At 53.0% G+C, this 12,826-nt stretch overlaps 3 protein-coding genes across 4 annotated transcripts in view; 1 reads left to right on the top strand and 2 right to left on the bottom strand.

Moving 5' to 3' along the window:
* Nucleotides 1–60: 60 nt before the first annotated feature.
* GLOD4 (glyoxalase domain containing 4) lies at nt 61–5,387 on the bottom strand. Its single transcript, XM_075032885.1, has 9 exons — nt 5,269–5,387; nt 4,989–5,038; nt 4,160–4,280; nt 3,213–3,357; nt 2,869–3,005; nt 2,447–2,533; nt 2,090–2,203; nt 1,916–2,002; nt 61–1,332 (listed from the first exon to the last, which is right to left on the bottom strand). The coding sequence occupies exons 1-9, from the start codon at nt 5,356–5,358 to the stop codon at nt 1,267–1,269; spliced, it is 897 nt and encodes a 298-aa protein (XP_074888986.1). The 5' UTR covers nt 5,359–5,387; the 3' UTR covers nt 61–1,266.
* MRM3 (mitochondrial rRNA methyltransferase 3) lies at nt 5,144–7,707 on the top strand. Of its 2 annotated transcripts, none has more exons than XM_075032883.1 (4): nt 5,144–5,198; nt 6,006–6,250; nt 6,665–6,832; nt 7,027–7,707. In XM_075032883.1, the coding sequence occupies exons 3-4, from the start codon at nt 6,694–6,696 to the stop codon at nt 7,587–7,589; spliced, it is 702 nt and encodes a 233-aa protein (XP_074888984.1). In that variant the 5' UTR covers nt 5,144–5,198; nt 6,006–6,250; nt 6,665–6,693; the 3' UTR covers nt 7,590–7,707. The 2 variants fall into 2 exon arrangements, with proteins under 2 accessions (XP_074888984.1, XP_074888983.1); XM_075032882.1 differs by lacking the exon at nt 5,144–5,198 and adding an exon at nt 5,414–5,703.
* Nucleotides 7,708–10,019: 2,312 nt separating this feature from the next.
* The window catches only part of NXN (nucleoredoxin), a 54,447-nt gene continuing 51,640 nt past the window's right edge, over nt 10,020–12,826 (bottom strand). Inside the window, exon 8 of the mRNA XM_075032881.1 lies at nt 10,020–11,185. Within this exon, the coding sequence (XP_074888982.1) occupies nt 11,003–11,185 (183 nt within the window). The 3' untranslated portion in view covers nt 10,020–11,002. The remainder of the gene's footprint in view (nt 11,186–12,826) is intronic.

Here is a 12,826-nt window from a genome sequence, read left to right as displayed (position 1 = left end):
AGGAGAGGAAACTTCGGCGGGGAGCCGTGCCGGGTAGCGGGAAAGCAGGCACTCAAACCGTCCTCCCGAATCACTTTTATTCGTGTAAGGGTGACACCGGCAAGAGGCAGCGCCGGTTTCAGGGGCGCAGTTTACACGTGACGTTCTTAACTCGATGGGTACGCGATTCCGAATCATCGCCGAACTTGAAGTGAAAAGCTCAAACAACAAGATCACAGCAAGGAATTTTTCCTGTCTAAACTCAGAATATTCGCTACAAGCGCCGACGTGCCTCCGCGACTGCCAACGCTGCTGATTTTTCCTCCTTTTCTCTGTGAAACTTACTTAAGGTTTTCATCAAGAAAGGTTACAAACCAGGCAGCATGCCTGACATGGACAATGTTGATAATTACCCCCTGTATTCCCAGCCCTCATTCCACCAGCAAAAGCAGAGCGACTTCATTCCAACAGAATAAACCCTGAGCTGTTACTTCTAAAGGCAATTTCTCATCAAAAGCCAATTGCAAAACTGTGATACACTTATTTCGAGCTGCCTCCCGGCACCTCAGCAGACAGAGCAGCGCTGCTACACACCCTGAAGCACGGCCCTGGCTCCCGCCTGGAATGTGGAAGGCTCCTTGGTAAGGGGTGGAAACCACCACATCAATAACGTGACCCCAGTGAGAAAAGCTGGGGAAACATCTTGGAATGAAAATAGGGTTTGTTCCAGACTAGAATATTCACATGCTTTAGCAAGGTAATTTCGCTGTTCCCAATAAACAGGAATGCACTACGACAGCTGACCTGCTCGAGTTCTCCGTACGCAGCCCTTCCCTTTGGCCCGACACTTCATCACCGAAGTGGGTTACCTGCAATACTCATAGCCACAGCTACTTGAAATTCTCTTCTCTAAGCTGCAAATCCAGGACGGCTAAAGCCAATTAGGTAGAGAATTAGATAATGTAATGAATCTAGCAACCTCTTTTTCAAGTATAACAAGACGACAGAAATGTGAGGTTTTCCTCTTAACTGCTGGACTCTGTTTTTGAAGCCACGTGCTCAACCCGCTCTTACTGCACAACCTAATTTTTTTGAAGGAGAACATGCTATTTGCTTGAAAGGACAGAGTAGCAGTAAGAGACACAAGCTTAAATCAAAAAAACCAACCAGCACAGAACATTACGGCACCCTCTTACTGGAAGGGGTAATGCAACACACTACATAGAATTGGCATTTCGCTCAGATGAAAACCAAGGCACGAACGAGCAGTCCAGTCCTTTTCTCCAGCTACGCAGAAGCCTTCTTCATTTTCTGTGCAGCAAACCATTTGTCACTGTTGTCCGCTGCCATGGCCTGCACAAAAAAAAGCGTCAACATGTTCAGAACAGCAGCCGAGTCGCCAGACGCCTGGCTGCTCATGCTCATCACAAACGCAGACTGCTCACAAGGACACTTTCTAATTTGGAGGAAAGCTGTTCTGATGGATAAATTATTTTTTACGTACTATTAAGGAAAACACACACTGAAAACCAATGTTCTCTGCTGCAGCAAATATATAGATGATCTGGTAACGCAAAGGCAAAACAGCATAGTTTAAACACAGCCTTCCCACAGCTCATGCTCCATACCAGAGCCCCTCTGCCTTGGGAGGATGTCCAGCTGCACTGATGTTACTGCAGCTCACAAATCATTTTCTGTAGTAACTTACACCAAAGTGCTGTTGATGTGTCCAGCAAGACACACCACCACCCAGCTGCCCCAAGAGCAAGGCTGGAAAACCCTAGCCGGGACGCTAAGTGAACTTTAAAAACTGACTTGTTTTTATTAGCAAGACTGTACGATTTGGTTCTCAGAAAAACTCCACAAGGAACGAAAATTAGATTCTACAGGTATCTGTAATCAGGAAGAAAATGAATGTGCAGACAGCATTACTTACATCATCTAACAATTTGTCACCGTTCGGGTCCACCTTGGACAGATCTCTAAATGCTTCATCTCCCACAAAACAGATTTCATGGCCATCCTAAACCAAGTTTAAGAGCAGGTAAGTTAGATAAACGGCAGAGAGAAATTTAAATTTAATTTAATCACTATTTTCAATATTACTCACAGGATCAGCCAAAATAATCACTTGCACCGTTGCTTTGCCAGGTGTGTCCAAGCTAACCAGAGGTGTTAAAATTTTCTGATTCTCCTTTTTCATCAGTGCTTCAATGTTTGGCAACTTAAACAGAAAACACACAAAAATGAACCCCACTCAGATGAAGATCAGATGCATTCAGGCTATTCTCATCCACAGTTCCCCCATTACCCACAACTCCACTGCATTCCCACTGCAAGAAATACAAACAAAGCATCTGCTCAGTATTATTTTGTTCACATCTGAGATATTTTGCTAATACTAGAAATTAACTTCCCACTAGTCAGCTCTGGGTAATGAAAGAGGTAAGGGAAACATGATCGTTACCTCTTCCTTTGCACAGGAGAAAGCAATCCGCCCAAACGCTGTCCCGTGATCCACCGGTCCTCCAACCGTCTTTAACTCCAGCTTACACTGAAAGAGGAAAAAAGAAAGCCTGACTTGCAGGACGCTGTTCCCAGTGCTACATGCGCTCCAGCTTTTCACAGATGTGGATGATTTCAACATCACCCATATGCGTATTTCCCAACAATCCAGAATTACCACAGCAAACCACAGCTTTTTTTTTTTTTTTTTAAATGCAGTTAAGTGTACGCAAGCTTTAATTAACATGCACAGAATTAAGTGCACAGTTGCTTTAATTAAAAGGGGTTTTTTCCCTTTAAGATTTGTTCTCATGAAATGAGAGGTTTCTATGATGAGATGCAACTCTTAAAAGACCAGAACCAGAAAGTTTTCTAAGGACTAACCTGGTTATCCGCATAGCCTAGCAAAACTCTTTGTTTTTCCTCATCCTTCTCATATATTTTCATCCCAAGCAAATCAGACCAGTAGTTAACAGACTTCTGCAGATCAGAGACACCCAAGGTTACCTTTAGCACAGGATCTATAAGATTGCAATAATTTGAAATTAGTTACAAGTACATCTGAGTTTAAAACTACCATGTATATTCTTGACAAGGAAAGTAACAAAGAAAGAACAAAACCACGCTCTGTCTCATAAAATGCTGTAGAGACAAATGCACAGCCCATTCTAATATCCCACTCATAGATCTGGTTTGAACAACAGTAAGAGCGAGTGTGTAAGTTTCACCTTGCTTGAGCTGTTCCTTGTCTTCCAAGTAGAACTTGTATCCCCCTGGGGCTTCAGCTTCAAAAATACCAGTTGTGACTTCTTTGAGGGGCCACCCCATCTTCTTAGCATTGCTCACAGCCTGGCTGGACATAAGTGTTAAGCCCTAGTGAGAACAGAACAGACATGCACAAAATTCACAAGGTGGATGGTGTGTAATTCCTACCTTTCAAGAGTCTGCCTCTACAAATGACCAGAAACAAATGAGATTACTTTTTGTAGCAGATGGACCATTGATCTCCTGAGAACCAGGTACCTTGCTCCTATAAAATAAGCTTAGTCTTACTGCGCATCCCGCATATATTTGGAATGCATTAATCTACCCTTCTTTCACAACAAAGGGAAACGAAAAGCAAAAAGAATTTAAAACTCTGATTCAATGCATTGTACAGAAGCAGAAAACCAAGTTCCTAACTGTTCTATCAGGTTAGGCAGACATCTGTGGCTCCAAGCGGCTCTTCCCTGACACCCCGCAAACCAGGGGAAGAATATTAGCTCAGGGGAAACAACAAGCAAACACATTACATGTATTCATAGATGAAACGAGAGATCTTCATTGGCTGTCAGCTAATAAATAACAAAGAAATAAGTAGTAACAAATAAAAGAGCGTTTTCCTACAGCAAGATCCTTCTTAGCTAACCATTCCACATTAGATCTGCCAGCAAATAAAAGCTGTCCTAAACACACAGCAACTGAGTTGGAAGTTGCTCAAGGAAGCATTTCCTGGATCTTAAGTGAGCACTAGTTCCTGCTCTTCCAACTTGGAAACAACTACAAAAGCAAGAATAAAAAGTGTTTAATGAACCAAACAGCGTAAAAAAGCAACTGGTACAAGCTATATCCTCTTCATAAAAATAAAAAAGCTTATCTTAAGAAGAAAGATTTTGCTGCTAAGTGTGGTACTTACCAGAAAGTCATTGCCCAGGCGATATTCTCCAATACCATAATTGTAAGTCAATTCTGCAACAAAGTGATTGTCTTCTGGCCCGTAGCCCACCATCGTTTTGCTCCATTTGCCATCATAAGGGCTGGAACATCCAGATTTAGTTGTCGTGAGTATTAGAAATAAACATGAACGACTGCAAGTATTAGCGTTTCAAGGAAGAATTGCATTTCTAGAGTAAACAAACGGCACAGGTAATCCAGTAACCTCCCACCACGTAGGAGCTGATATCTGTAGAGAATTCTCATCGCAGCTCAGCACACAGCAGACCGGCGTCCCCTTGGTCAGTAGTTTTGACCTCGGGCTGTCATTCACGACTACACGACAGAAAGCAATTCTGCCTCCTTCTTAACAGCTCGCATGTTAAGAGCACAAGCTGCTCTTTAGCTGGAATTATATGAGCACTTCCTTATTGCAGAGTAGGAAAAGCGGTTGGGCACTAGATTGTAAGATTTCTTTCATTCGTGAAGAAAGACAAAAGCCTTTGGGGCTACCAAGAGGGATTTTTAACTCAAGACCCCAGCCAGCCCCATGTCTGCAAAAAAGCCAGTGTAACTGACTGTAATTCCAGGAAAGTTTAGAAAGAATTTTACGAAGTTCAGTATCAGTCTACAGGTGTAATACGGCAACGCTCGCGCTTCAATGTCAACGCCATACCTACACAAAAAGGGGCGCTGTTGATTCCACGGGAATTACTTTAAAAAAAAAATTAAAAAAAACATGTTTTATCTCTAAAACAGCGGCAGATTTATGAGACACGAAGGCCCGGGCAGGCCCCAGGGACACCACTCACCCGTTGCAGCTGGCCTTGCAGCCCTCCTCGAACTCCTCATGCCTCAGCACCTTAGGAATGGGGCGAGAATGAGGTCAGCACCCAGACGGCGCGTACCCCTCTCGTCACCTCAGCCGTCATCACCCCGCCTTAGAGACCCGCCGACGAGGGAGGCCGGGGGGAAGCGGCCCAGCGGAGAAGCCCCCGTTCTCCCTCAGCCCCGCGGCTGAGGTGGGCGACAACCCCCGCCTCCCGCCGTCCCCCCCCGCCATCTTCCCCCCCTTCCCTTCCCGCCGCTCACCCTCATGCCCAGCAGGTCGCGGTAGAAGCGGGCGGTCCGGCCGCGGTCGCCCACTTTGAAGACGAAGTGCAGCGCCCGCCGAGCCGCCATGGCGGAGCGCCGACGTCACGCGGCGCGCCCGGCGCCTCGGCGGTGACACCGCAAAATGGCGGCGGCGGGGAGATGGGCGAGGGGTTGGGCTCGTTCGTTGTTGAAGCCCGGCGGGCCGGGGGAAGCGGTGGGGCGGCGAGGGGTGCGGGCGCTGCGGCGGAGCCCGGTGCGGGTGCTGCCGCCGCGGAAGGAGCGGGGCGCGGCGGCCGGGGAGCAGCAGACACCCCGGGAGCGGCCCCCTCCTCCTCCTCCTCCTCCTCCGCCGCCGCCGCCAGCGGTGGAGCGGAGCTCGGCCGGGCCGGGGCTGTGGTACGAGAAGGCGGCGCCCGGTGACAGGAGGCTGGGGTGAGGCTCGGCCCGCGGGCATCACCCGGGGTGTGTGTGTGGAAGTTGGGGTCCACCGAGCTCGGGGCTGGGGGGACGCCCCGCTCTGAGGGCCTCCCCCCCCCGAATCTGCAGAATTTGAGGCAAATTCCGACCCTCGGGGGTTTGGGGTAGAGACTGGCACGGCCACGCCCGTTACAGCCGGTCTAAAGATAGCAGGGATGGCGGGGGGAACACGACTTCTGAGTGAAATTCTCCAGCAAACGTCAGACTGAAGGTGGTGGTAGCGTCACGGCCGTTTTCTCCCATTAACTTCTCCGCAGAAAAGTGGTGACTATCGCCAAGTCGAAGAAGTTTCGGGATCACCACGGGAAGGTTCTGCTGGAGGGTCACAGGCTGATCAAGGATGCCCTGGAGGCAGGAGCTGTGCTGCAGACTCTCTTCTTCAGCACCGTGGGGCACCTGAAGGAGCTGCCCGAGGCAGAGCTAAAACGAGCCAACTTAGTTAAGGTGAAATTTGAAGACATTAAGACCTGGTCTGACGTCGTAACTCCTCAGGGGCTTATAGGTAAGTGCCTTGGAAACAGTCACAGCGCTGCTCAAAGAGAAACTTATTTCACACTTAGTAAGTGAATAATGACTCTCTCTTCATAACCTTCCCCTAGACATTCTGGCAGTGTGTCAAGAGTGGCATAATTTGAGAGAATTCCCATTTATTTGGCCTGCTGTGGTAACTGTGAAAGTGGCTCCTAGAGTGCACTGAAGGTGCTAACGCTCGTTTTTAATAGCACATTGCTCTAGCTCTGCTGGGAAGTAGTTCTCCTTGTCAAGTGACAAACTCTTCTCAAGCTTCTCTTCAGCAGTGCTTTTCCTAATGCTTCCTCCAGCACCTCTTTAGTGAAATTTGGGCCAACTGCACGGGAGACAGCCCTCTCCTTGGGGTGTGGTAGTCAGAAGCCTGTCAGCACTTTTGTCTCCTCAGGGATCTTTTCCAAGCCTGACCATGCTAAGATGTCTTACCCTGCTGCTCAGCTAACCAGCTCCTTGCCACTGCTTCTCATCTGTGACAATATCCGAGATCCGGGAAACCTGGGGACTATTCTGAGATCTGCAGCAGGAGCAGGCTGTGAGAAAGTGCTGCTCACCAAAGGTAAGGGCCTTTTCCTGGGAAAAAAAAGTTTAGTTTGAGTAATTTGGGGGTAAGGCAGGGAATAAGAGGTGCTTGAAGATGTTGTTCTCGAGAGTTCTTAAGCAGTGCCTGGCACACTGCTGTGGGCAGCAGCTACTGAATCCGTCTTTCTCAGAGCTGCTGCACTGTCGCTGTTTTCCTCCCTTCTGTCTCAGGCTGTGTGGATCCATGGGAGCCAAAGGTGCTCCGTGCAGGCATGGGGGCTCACTTCCGTCTGCCTATTGTCGCTAACCTGGACTGGGAATCTGTTCCCAGCAACCTTCCTGCCGGCATCCAGGTCTGCGTGGCCGACAACAAAGAGCCAGGTGCTCGGGCTGAGACCACGTCCGTGCCAAGGGGAGCTGGCAGGGCTGGCTCTGCTCCTGGCAACCTGAAGGCTCCTGTAAAATCCAAACCCAAGGCTGCTCCTGAGCCCGAGGATGAGGAGGAAGCAGCGGATGTCTGTGTCCCAGAGTTGGCTGCGCAGTATTACTATGAGAACTGGACGCAGACTCCAGTGGCAGTGGTGATCGGCGGGGAGTCCCATGGTCTGAGTCCAGACGCGCTTCACCTTGCAGCCAGCACGGGGGGGAAGAGACTGGTCGTTCCTGTGGTGCCAGGTGTGGACAGCTTGAATTCCGCTATCGCTGCTGGCATTGTGCTGTTTGAGGGGAAGAGACAGTTGCTGCGGAGGCACAAGCAAGAAGACGAAAGGCAGAAGTTCCCTGTAGTGGGCTAAACGGCTGAGGTTTGGGTGCTGAAGAAGCATCTCTTCCCTCTGGCACGCTGTAGAGTTAATAAAAGAGCGGCTCAGGCTGTTTGGTTTGCAGTAAATGAGTATTAAACAGTCTGGCAGTGTTGGAGCTGTGCCTGGGTGAGTGTGTGACTCCCAGGCAAGCCTGCGGGCGCTCCGGCCACACGGTGATGCTAGTGAGAAGGGAAAGGCCGGCGGGTGGGAGCCGTCGCCTTGCCGGCAGCCAGCTCCCTGCTGCCCGGCTTTTCTCACTCTCTCACCCAGCAGATCTGGGGAGGCCTCAGATCCCTCACTGCGGGGTCAGGGCGCAGCTGCTGCGGCAGCGTTTGTGCTGGTCCGGCCAGGATGCTGCTGACGGCGTGTGTCCTTCCTCTCACAGCTCCGGGCTGTGCAGCCTGGCTGTTGCTAGTGGTTTTTGGGGACAGAAAGGCCAAATGGCGGCCACCTGAATGGGTCCTGCCTGTGCTTACCCAAACCCCGTGCTCTAACAAGCAATGAGAGCAGCACACCAAACCTTGCCGCGGGTGCCAGCTGCATGCCAGGCTGGCCCTGGGGCTGGTTGCGGTGTGGGGTGTCCGACTTCCAGCACTCGCAACCGTGCCGCTGCCGGGAGATGGTGGGGTCTGTCCCCGCACAGCCGCCTGGGCACCACTCGCTCCGGCAGCTGGGCCTCAGCACGGATGAATTATGAATGAGGGAGGGGAAGGATGGAAAAGGAGCTGTCAGTGCTGCCGCCCGCTGTGGCCGTCCCTCGGAGGGGAATGGGCGCTGGGCCCCAGGGAAGGAGACCCCGGGGCCTGTCTATGCCTCCCCAAGGGCAACAGCTCTACCTGTAGCAACCCACCTCTGGATCTGGGACATGCCACACAGCCCTGGTCACGCTGGAGGCTCCCACCCAGGCTGCACAAGGCTCTCGGCATTGCTGGCAGCTGCGCGTTGATGGATGGCTTCTGCGACAGCGCTGGCTGCCACCCGGCTTGCTGTGCATTTAAAAACACCTCCTCTGTGCTGGCTGGCAGTTGCACAACCAGCTACTTACCACCAGCCCGCTCTGCTGGCTCTGGTTTCCTGTTACCACGTTGAAATCTGTTATATTGTCTGCTCGAGAAATACCCAGAGATGGAGATTCAGCTCCTTCCATGCCTGAGCCCTCATATCCGAGTGGCATGCAGCACTGCCCAGGCTGGGTGTGTGGTATGTTGTCAGACAGGGGCGTTGCCTCCAGCCTGAAACTGCTCCAGCCGAGCAATTCCATCTCCAGAGCCCAGTTCCAGCTCTGGTCTCATCAAATTGACCCCAAACGACCCAATTCTCAGGCAGAAAATTGATGCCTTGCTCCAGTTCCTACTAGGCAGCTATGGCAGTGCTGAGCTCATGGCCTCGCTGGGAGCCCGAACCACAACGTCTGGAGGGGAATACGGGTTCTCCCTCTCTCACATCAGCCGCTGCTGCATGACCAAATGCTACAGACCCTGCGGTCTTTGAAACCACAAACCCATCGGGATTGCCCCCAAACCAGCAGGCACCTGCTGAACACAGGGAGCGTGCGCTGGAGGCGACACTGCTGCTCAGCCTCTTCCACCAGCTTAAGTCCAGACCCATGTAGCTCACTGCAGGAGCCCCTAACCCTGTGGTGGAGGGTAGCTCACTGGAAAGGGTTATTTCCTCAAAAATCTCCATGTCAAGGGGATATGAGTTAATTTAGGGTTAATTCAGGGTAGGTTGCTCGCAGCCCTATGCCCAGGGAGGTGCAGCAAGCTGTGGCTCCCAACCCTGCTGTGCGGTTGCCATCACGCTTGGGCCAGCTCCTACCCCTGGCCCAGCCACACGCAGCCCCCTCCAGCTGCTCCTGCCCTCCCCGGCGCAGGGACCTGCGAGCCGGGCAGCACCGCTGCTCCTCTGACAGCTCACCAGTCAGTTAATCACCATTGAACGTGAAAAACTCCGAAACATACTGTTTCTGCCTTAGTGAGCTGTCGGCTTTTTGCAGCTCCTACCAGGGTAGGTTGCTGCAGCAGCGATAGAAGGGGTGAGACCATAATCCCACCATCGCTGACTATCGAGCTGAAAGGGAAAAAAAGCAGCGGCTTCCACAACACCCACTATTAGCGCACGCCTCCGGGATGCCACCCTCCCGGGGACGCTGGCAGAAACCATTGCAGCCGCTGCCAAACGGCTCCTTCTTGCCTGGGGAAGAGGGGCTGTGCTGGGCACCAACCCGACCTGACCACAGGACGAGCCAGGCACAGGCAGGGGCTGCGCTAGCCCAAGGGGGGAACACACGATCCCGGCTCAGCCACCGCAGCACTGGGAGCTGCCGGCACTGACACCTACCCAGGGGGTCTGACTGGGGTCCCGCGCAGGCTCCCTCACCCCAACGGCGGGACGCGGCAATCGGCACCTCTGGGGACGAGGTTATTATAACAGTTTTATTACAAAGTTCCAATCACCATGTACAGTTTTTACAATGTCACTTTTCGGGGGCTCGGCTGTGCTGCTTGGGTTAGGGAGGGATTTTTTTTTGTTGGGTTTTTTTGGTTATCTTTTAAAGAACAGCACCATTAACGCTGGGTTTGGGACACACCTACGAAAAACAGCTCAACCAACTAACATAGAGGGGAGAGGACAATTCATACCAGAGAGAGGGGCAAGAAGGGATGGGGAGAGCACAAGGGAGAGACGAGAGGGCAGCCCGGTGGTGGTCCTCCTCCTGGCTCAGAGAGGGAGGGAGGGAATACCCACCCATCGCAGGCAGGTGACCCCCCGAAACACACAGCCAGCGCCACCTAAGGCTGTCGGTGCTTGGGGTGGGAGGTGGGAAACCCACCCGGAAAGGTCTCACCCCCAGGAGGAAGAGCTCGGCTGCACCGTGATCTTTCAGAGGTTGTCAGCAGTTAAGACTTTGTCTCGGCCTCGTCAGGGCACTGGTACTCCGGTGGGAAAGGAGGATAGGCATGGGGCAAATGGGACAGTTTCCTTATTGCTTCCTTAAAGTCATTTAGTCAGCAGGGGTGGTAGGAAAGGAAAAAAGGGGGAGAAGGAGAAGAAAATAGCCCCAAGAACCCCATCCACTGCCTGATGCATACGTTGGGAAGAACACCATGCAAAAAGATTTGCCTGCTAGCTAGTGCCGTGTATAAAATAACAATACGGTAACAGTTCTGGCCTGGTTATTAGAGAATATATCACCATGAAGCACAAGCGAAGTCTCCAAACGCCAACGACTCCCTGCTGAAAGTGCATCTCAAGGAGTTTGCTTAGGAGAAGGATTCACTGCGTAAAACAAGGCACCACAAGAAGGTTGGATACTGGGTCGGGCGTGAAGACACGCTGGAGAATCCACGAGCGGCGGAAGAGAGACCTAGTTTTAAATAACGTCTGTTGGTGCAGAAGCTCCCTTAGATGGGCTCAGGTTTTAGCTTGTCTGCTAGAAAGTCGCTGACAAAGGCTTCCACGATCTCAGGTGTGATCTCCTCCACATCCATCACATACTTGGCCCGGGCCGACATGTCCAGGATGGTAAGCAAGGGCGCAGCCTCGGGCAGGTTGGTGTAATCCCGCAGGGAGTCGGTCATGTCATCCTGAAGGCCAAAATGAGAGGGAGAGAGGAGTCATCAGCAGAGCCAGGACAAGCAGGGACAGTTTTCTGCTTCCACACTGTGGTCCAGCCCACAAATACCTCCTGAGCGCGTGGGCCTTGCACCAGCATTGCAGGACCATAAGCGCAGCAGGCAGCACCTGCCTTGCCGCCTGCTCTGCCTGTGGTTTGTGTCAAAATCAAACTGGACTGATTTATCCCAGGCTGGGATGGGACCACACACTCCTCCAACCCTTTCCGCACAGGGCACAGCTCCCAGCACCCCCAGACCTGCCACCCTGGAGTCTCTAGGGCAGGAGTTGGGGGCAATGCAGGGGGTCGCCAGTTCTCTACCAGCACAGCCACGGCCTCACCGCTCACCAGGGGTGGATGCTGAAGGGACCCAGGGGCACACCCGGAGCAAACCAGGTCCAAAACAGGAATAGGACGAAGACCCGTGCTTTTGAGCCAACGCCAAGACCCCACCGGCATGTCCAAGCATCTGAGGGCACATGCAAAAGCCACAGGGCTCTCTAGCAGCAGGCTGCTTGCAGCGGGAGCAGGCTGCCCTCCCTTCAGCCAGGCACAGCACAGCTCTAAGGCAAAGGAAAGAATTTGTCTCTGCCAAGGCTGTGCAATGCAGAAGCCGGCACTGGGGCGATTCATCCCCTGCTCCCAGCCAAGCCCGCAACGTGCAGCAGCCGAAACGGGGCGTTGCTCCGAGCCCCTTTCCAAGGGCAGTAGTAGAAATCAATCAATCTGGTGAGCGGCTGGTGGCTCTGCAGCACGTGGCGGCAGCCGGCAGGGTAACTCCTGTCGCGCCTCCCCTTCCATTGCAGGGGTTTCTGGCGCAGCCGGACCACGTGGCGGGGAAGGGCGAGCGGGGCTGGGGTGCTCGGCCACCCCCTACCCTTCCTACCTCCCAGCCAAGGTGTCGGGACGCTTCGTCCTTTATCGGATTGCCACAAAGGGACCAAAAATTGTTTTTAATAAATGCAAAACCGGCCCAGACGGCACTGGGAAAGGAATGGGAGGCGCCTGCTCCGGCCGTGGCCGGGTTGCTTTGTGCATGGGGGCCAGCAGAGACCCAGGGCCAGCGCTCCCAGCTATTGAGGTGACAGATGAATGGGACGTGCCGGACGCTCCCCATTCTTCGGCCCGGCTGCCGCAGGGACGTCGGGAACTGGATGAATAGCAGCAATGTTTCAGCTACAGCCAGCGAGAGGGAGGAAAATGCTTTGCAGGCTCTGGGGGAGGGGGGCAGGTCCTGGACCCTCCCAAAATAGCCTTTCCAACAAGGGGCTTATTCAGGGGCACGGGGCTGAGCTGGGATGCTTGGAGACCCGTTATGGCAGTGGGAACGGGAGCGCCTGCCCGGAGGGGGCCAACGGGGCCGTGGGAGGTGGTGACAGGGACTCGCCTGGCAGAGGGGGCCAGGGTGCGGCAGTGGGGACCCTTTTGTGCGCAGGGCGGCTCCGGAGGGCCCCGCTCACGGCACGCTGCGGCTGTGACGTGAGCGTGGAGGGACGGAGCAGGCGCACGGCCGCACAGCGGCTGCCACCTGCCCAGGCCCTGAGCAGCACCTCGGGAGGGGAACTGCAGGCCTGGGGAGGGGCGGGAGCTTTTTTGACCCTTACACAAAACC

Source organism: Buteo buteo, chromosome 7 (assembly GCF_964188355.1).
Source record: "Buteo buteo chromosome 7, bButBut1.hap1.1, whole genome shotgun sequence".
Taxonomy (NCBI): domain Eukaryota; kingdom Metazoa; phylum Chordata; class Aves; order Accipitriformes; family Accipitridae; genus Buteo; species Buteo buteo.
Note: the sequence above shows the minus strand (reverse complement) of the source record. Positions and strands in the feature narration are given on the sequence as shown.

Bases quoted from the DNA above. Each gene is read 5' to 3' on its own strand.
- GLOD4 (XM_075032885.1), bottom strand. From the start codon at position 5,358: ATGGCGGCTCGGCGGGCGCTGCACTTCGTCTTCAAAGTGGGCGACCGC. The intron at 5,039-5,268 runs GTGAGCGGCGGG...CCCATTCCTAAG, and splicing joins GCGACCTGCTGGGCATGAGG to GTGCTGAGGCATGAGGAGTT. The intron at 1,333-1,915 runs GTAAGTAATGCT...TTTTTTGTGCAG, and splicing joins GTGACAAATTGTTAGATGAT to GCCATGGCAGCGGACAACAG.
- MRM3 (XM_075032882.1), top strand. From the start codon at position 5,414: ATGGCGGCGGCGGGGAGATGGGCGAGGGGTTGGGCTCGTTCGTTGTTG. The intron at 5,704-6,005 runs GTGAGGCTCGGC...ACTTCTCCGCAG, and splicing joins CCCGGTGACAGGAGGCTGGG to AAAAGTGGTGACTATCGCCA. The intron at 6,251-6,664 runs GTAAGTGCCTTG...TTGTCTCCTCAG, and splicing joins AACTCCTCAGGGGCTTATAG to GGATCTTTTCCAAGCCTGAC.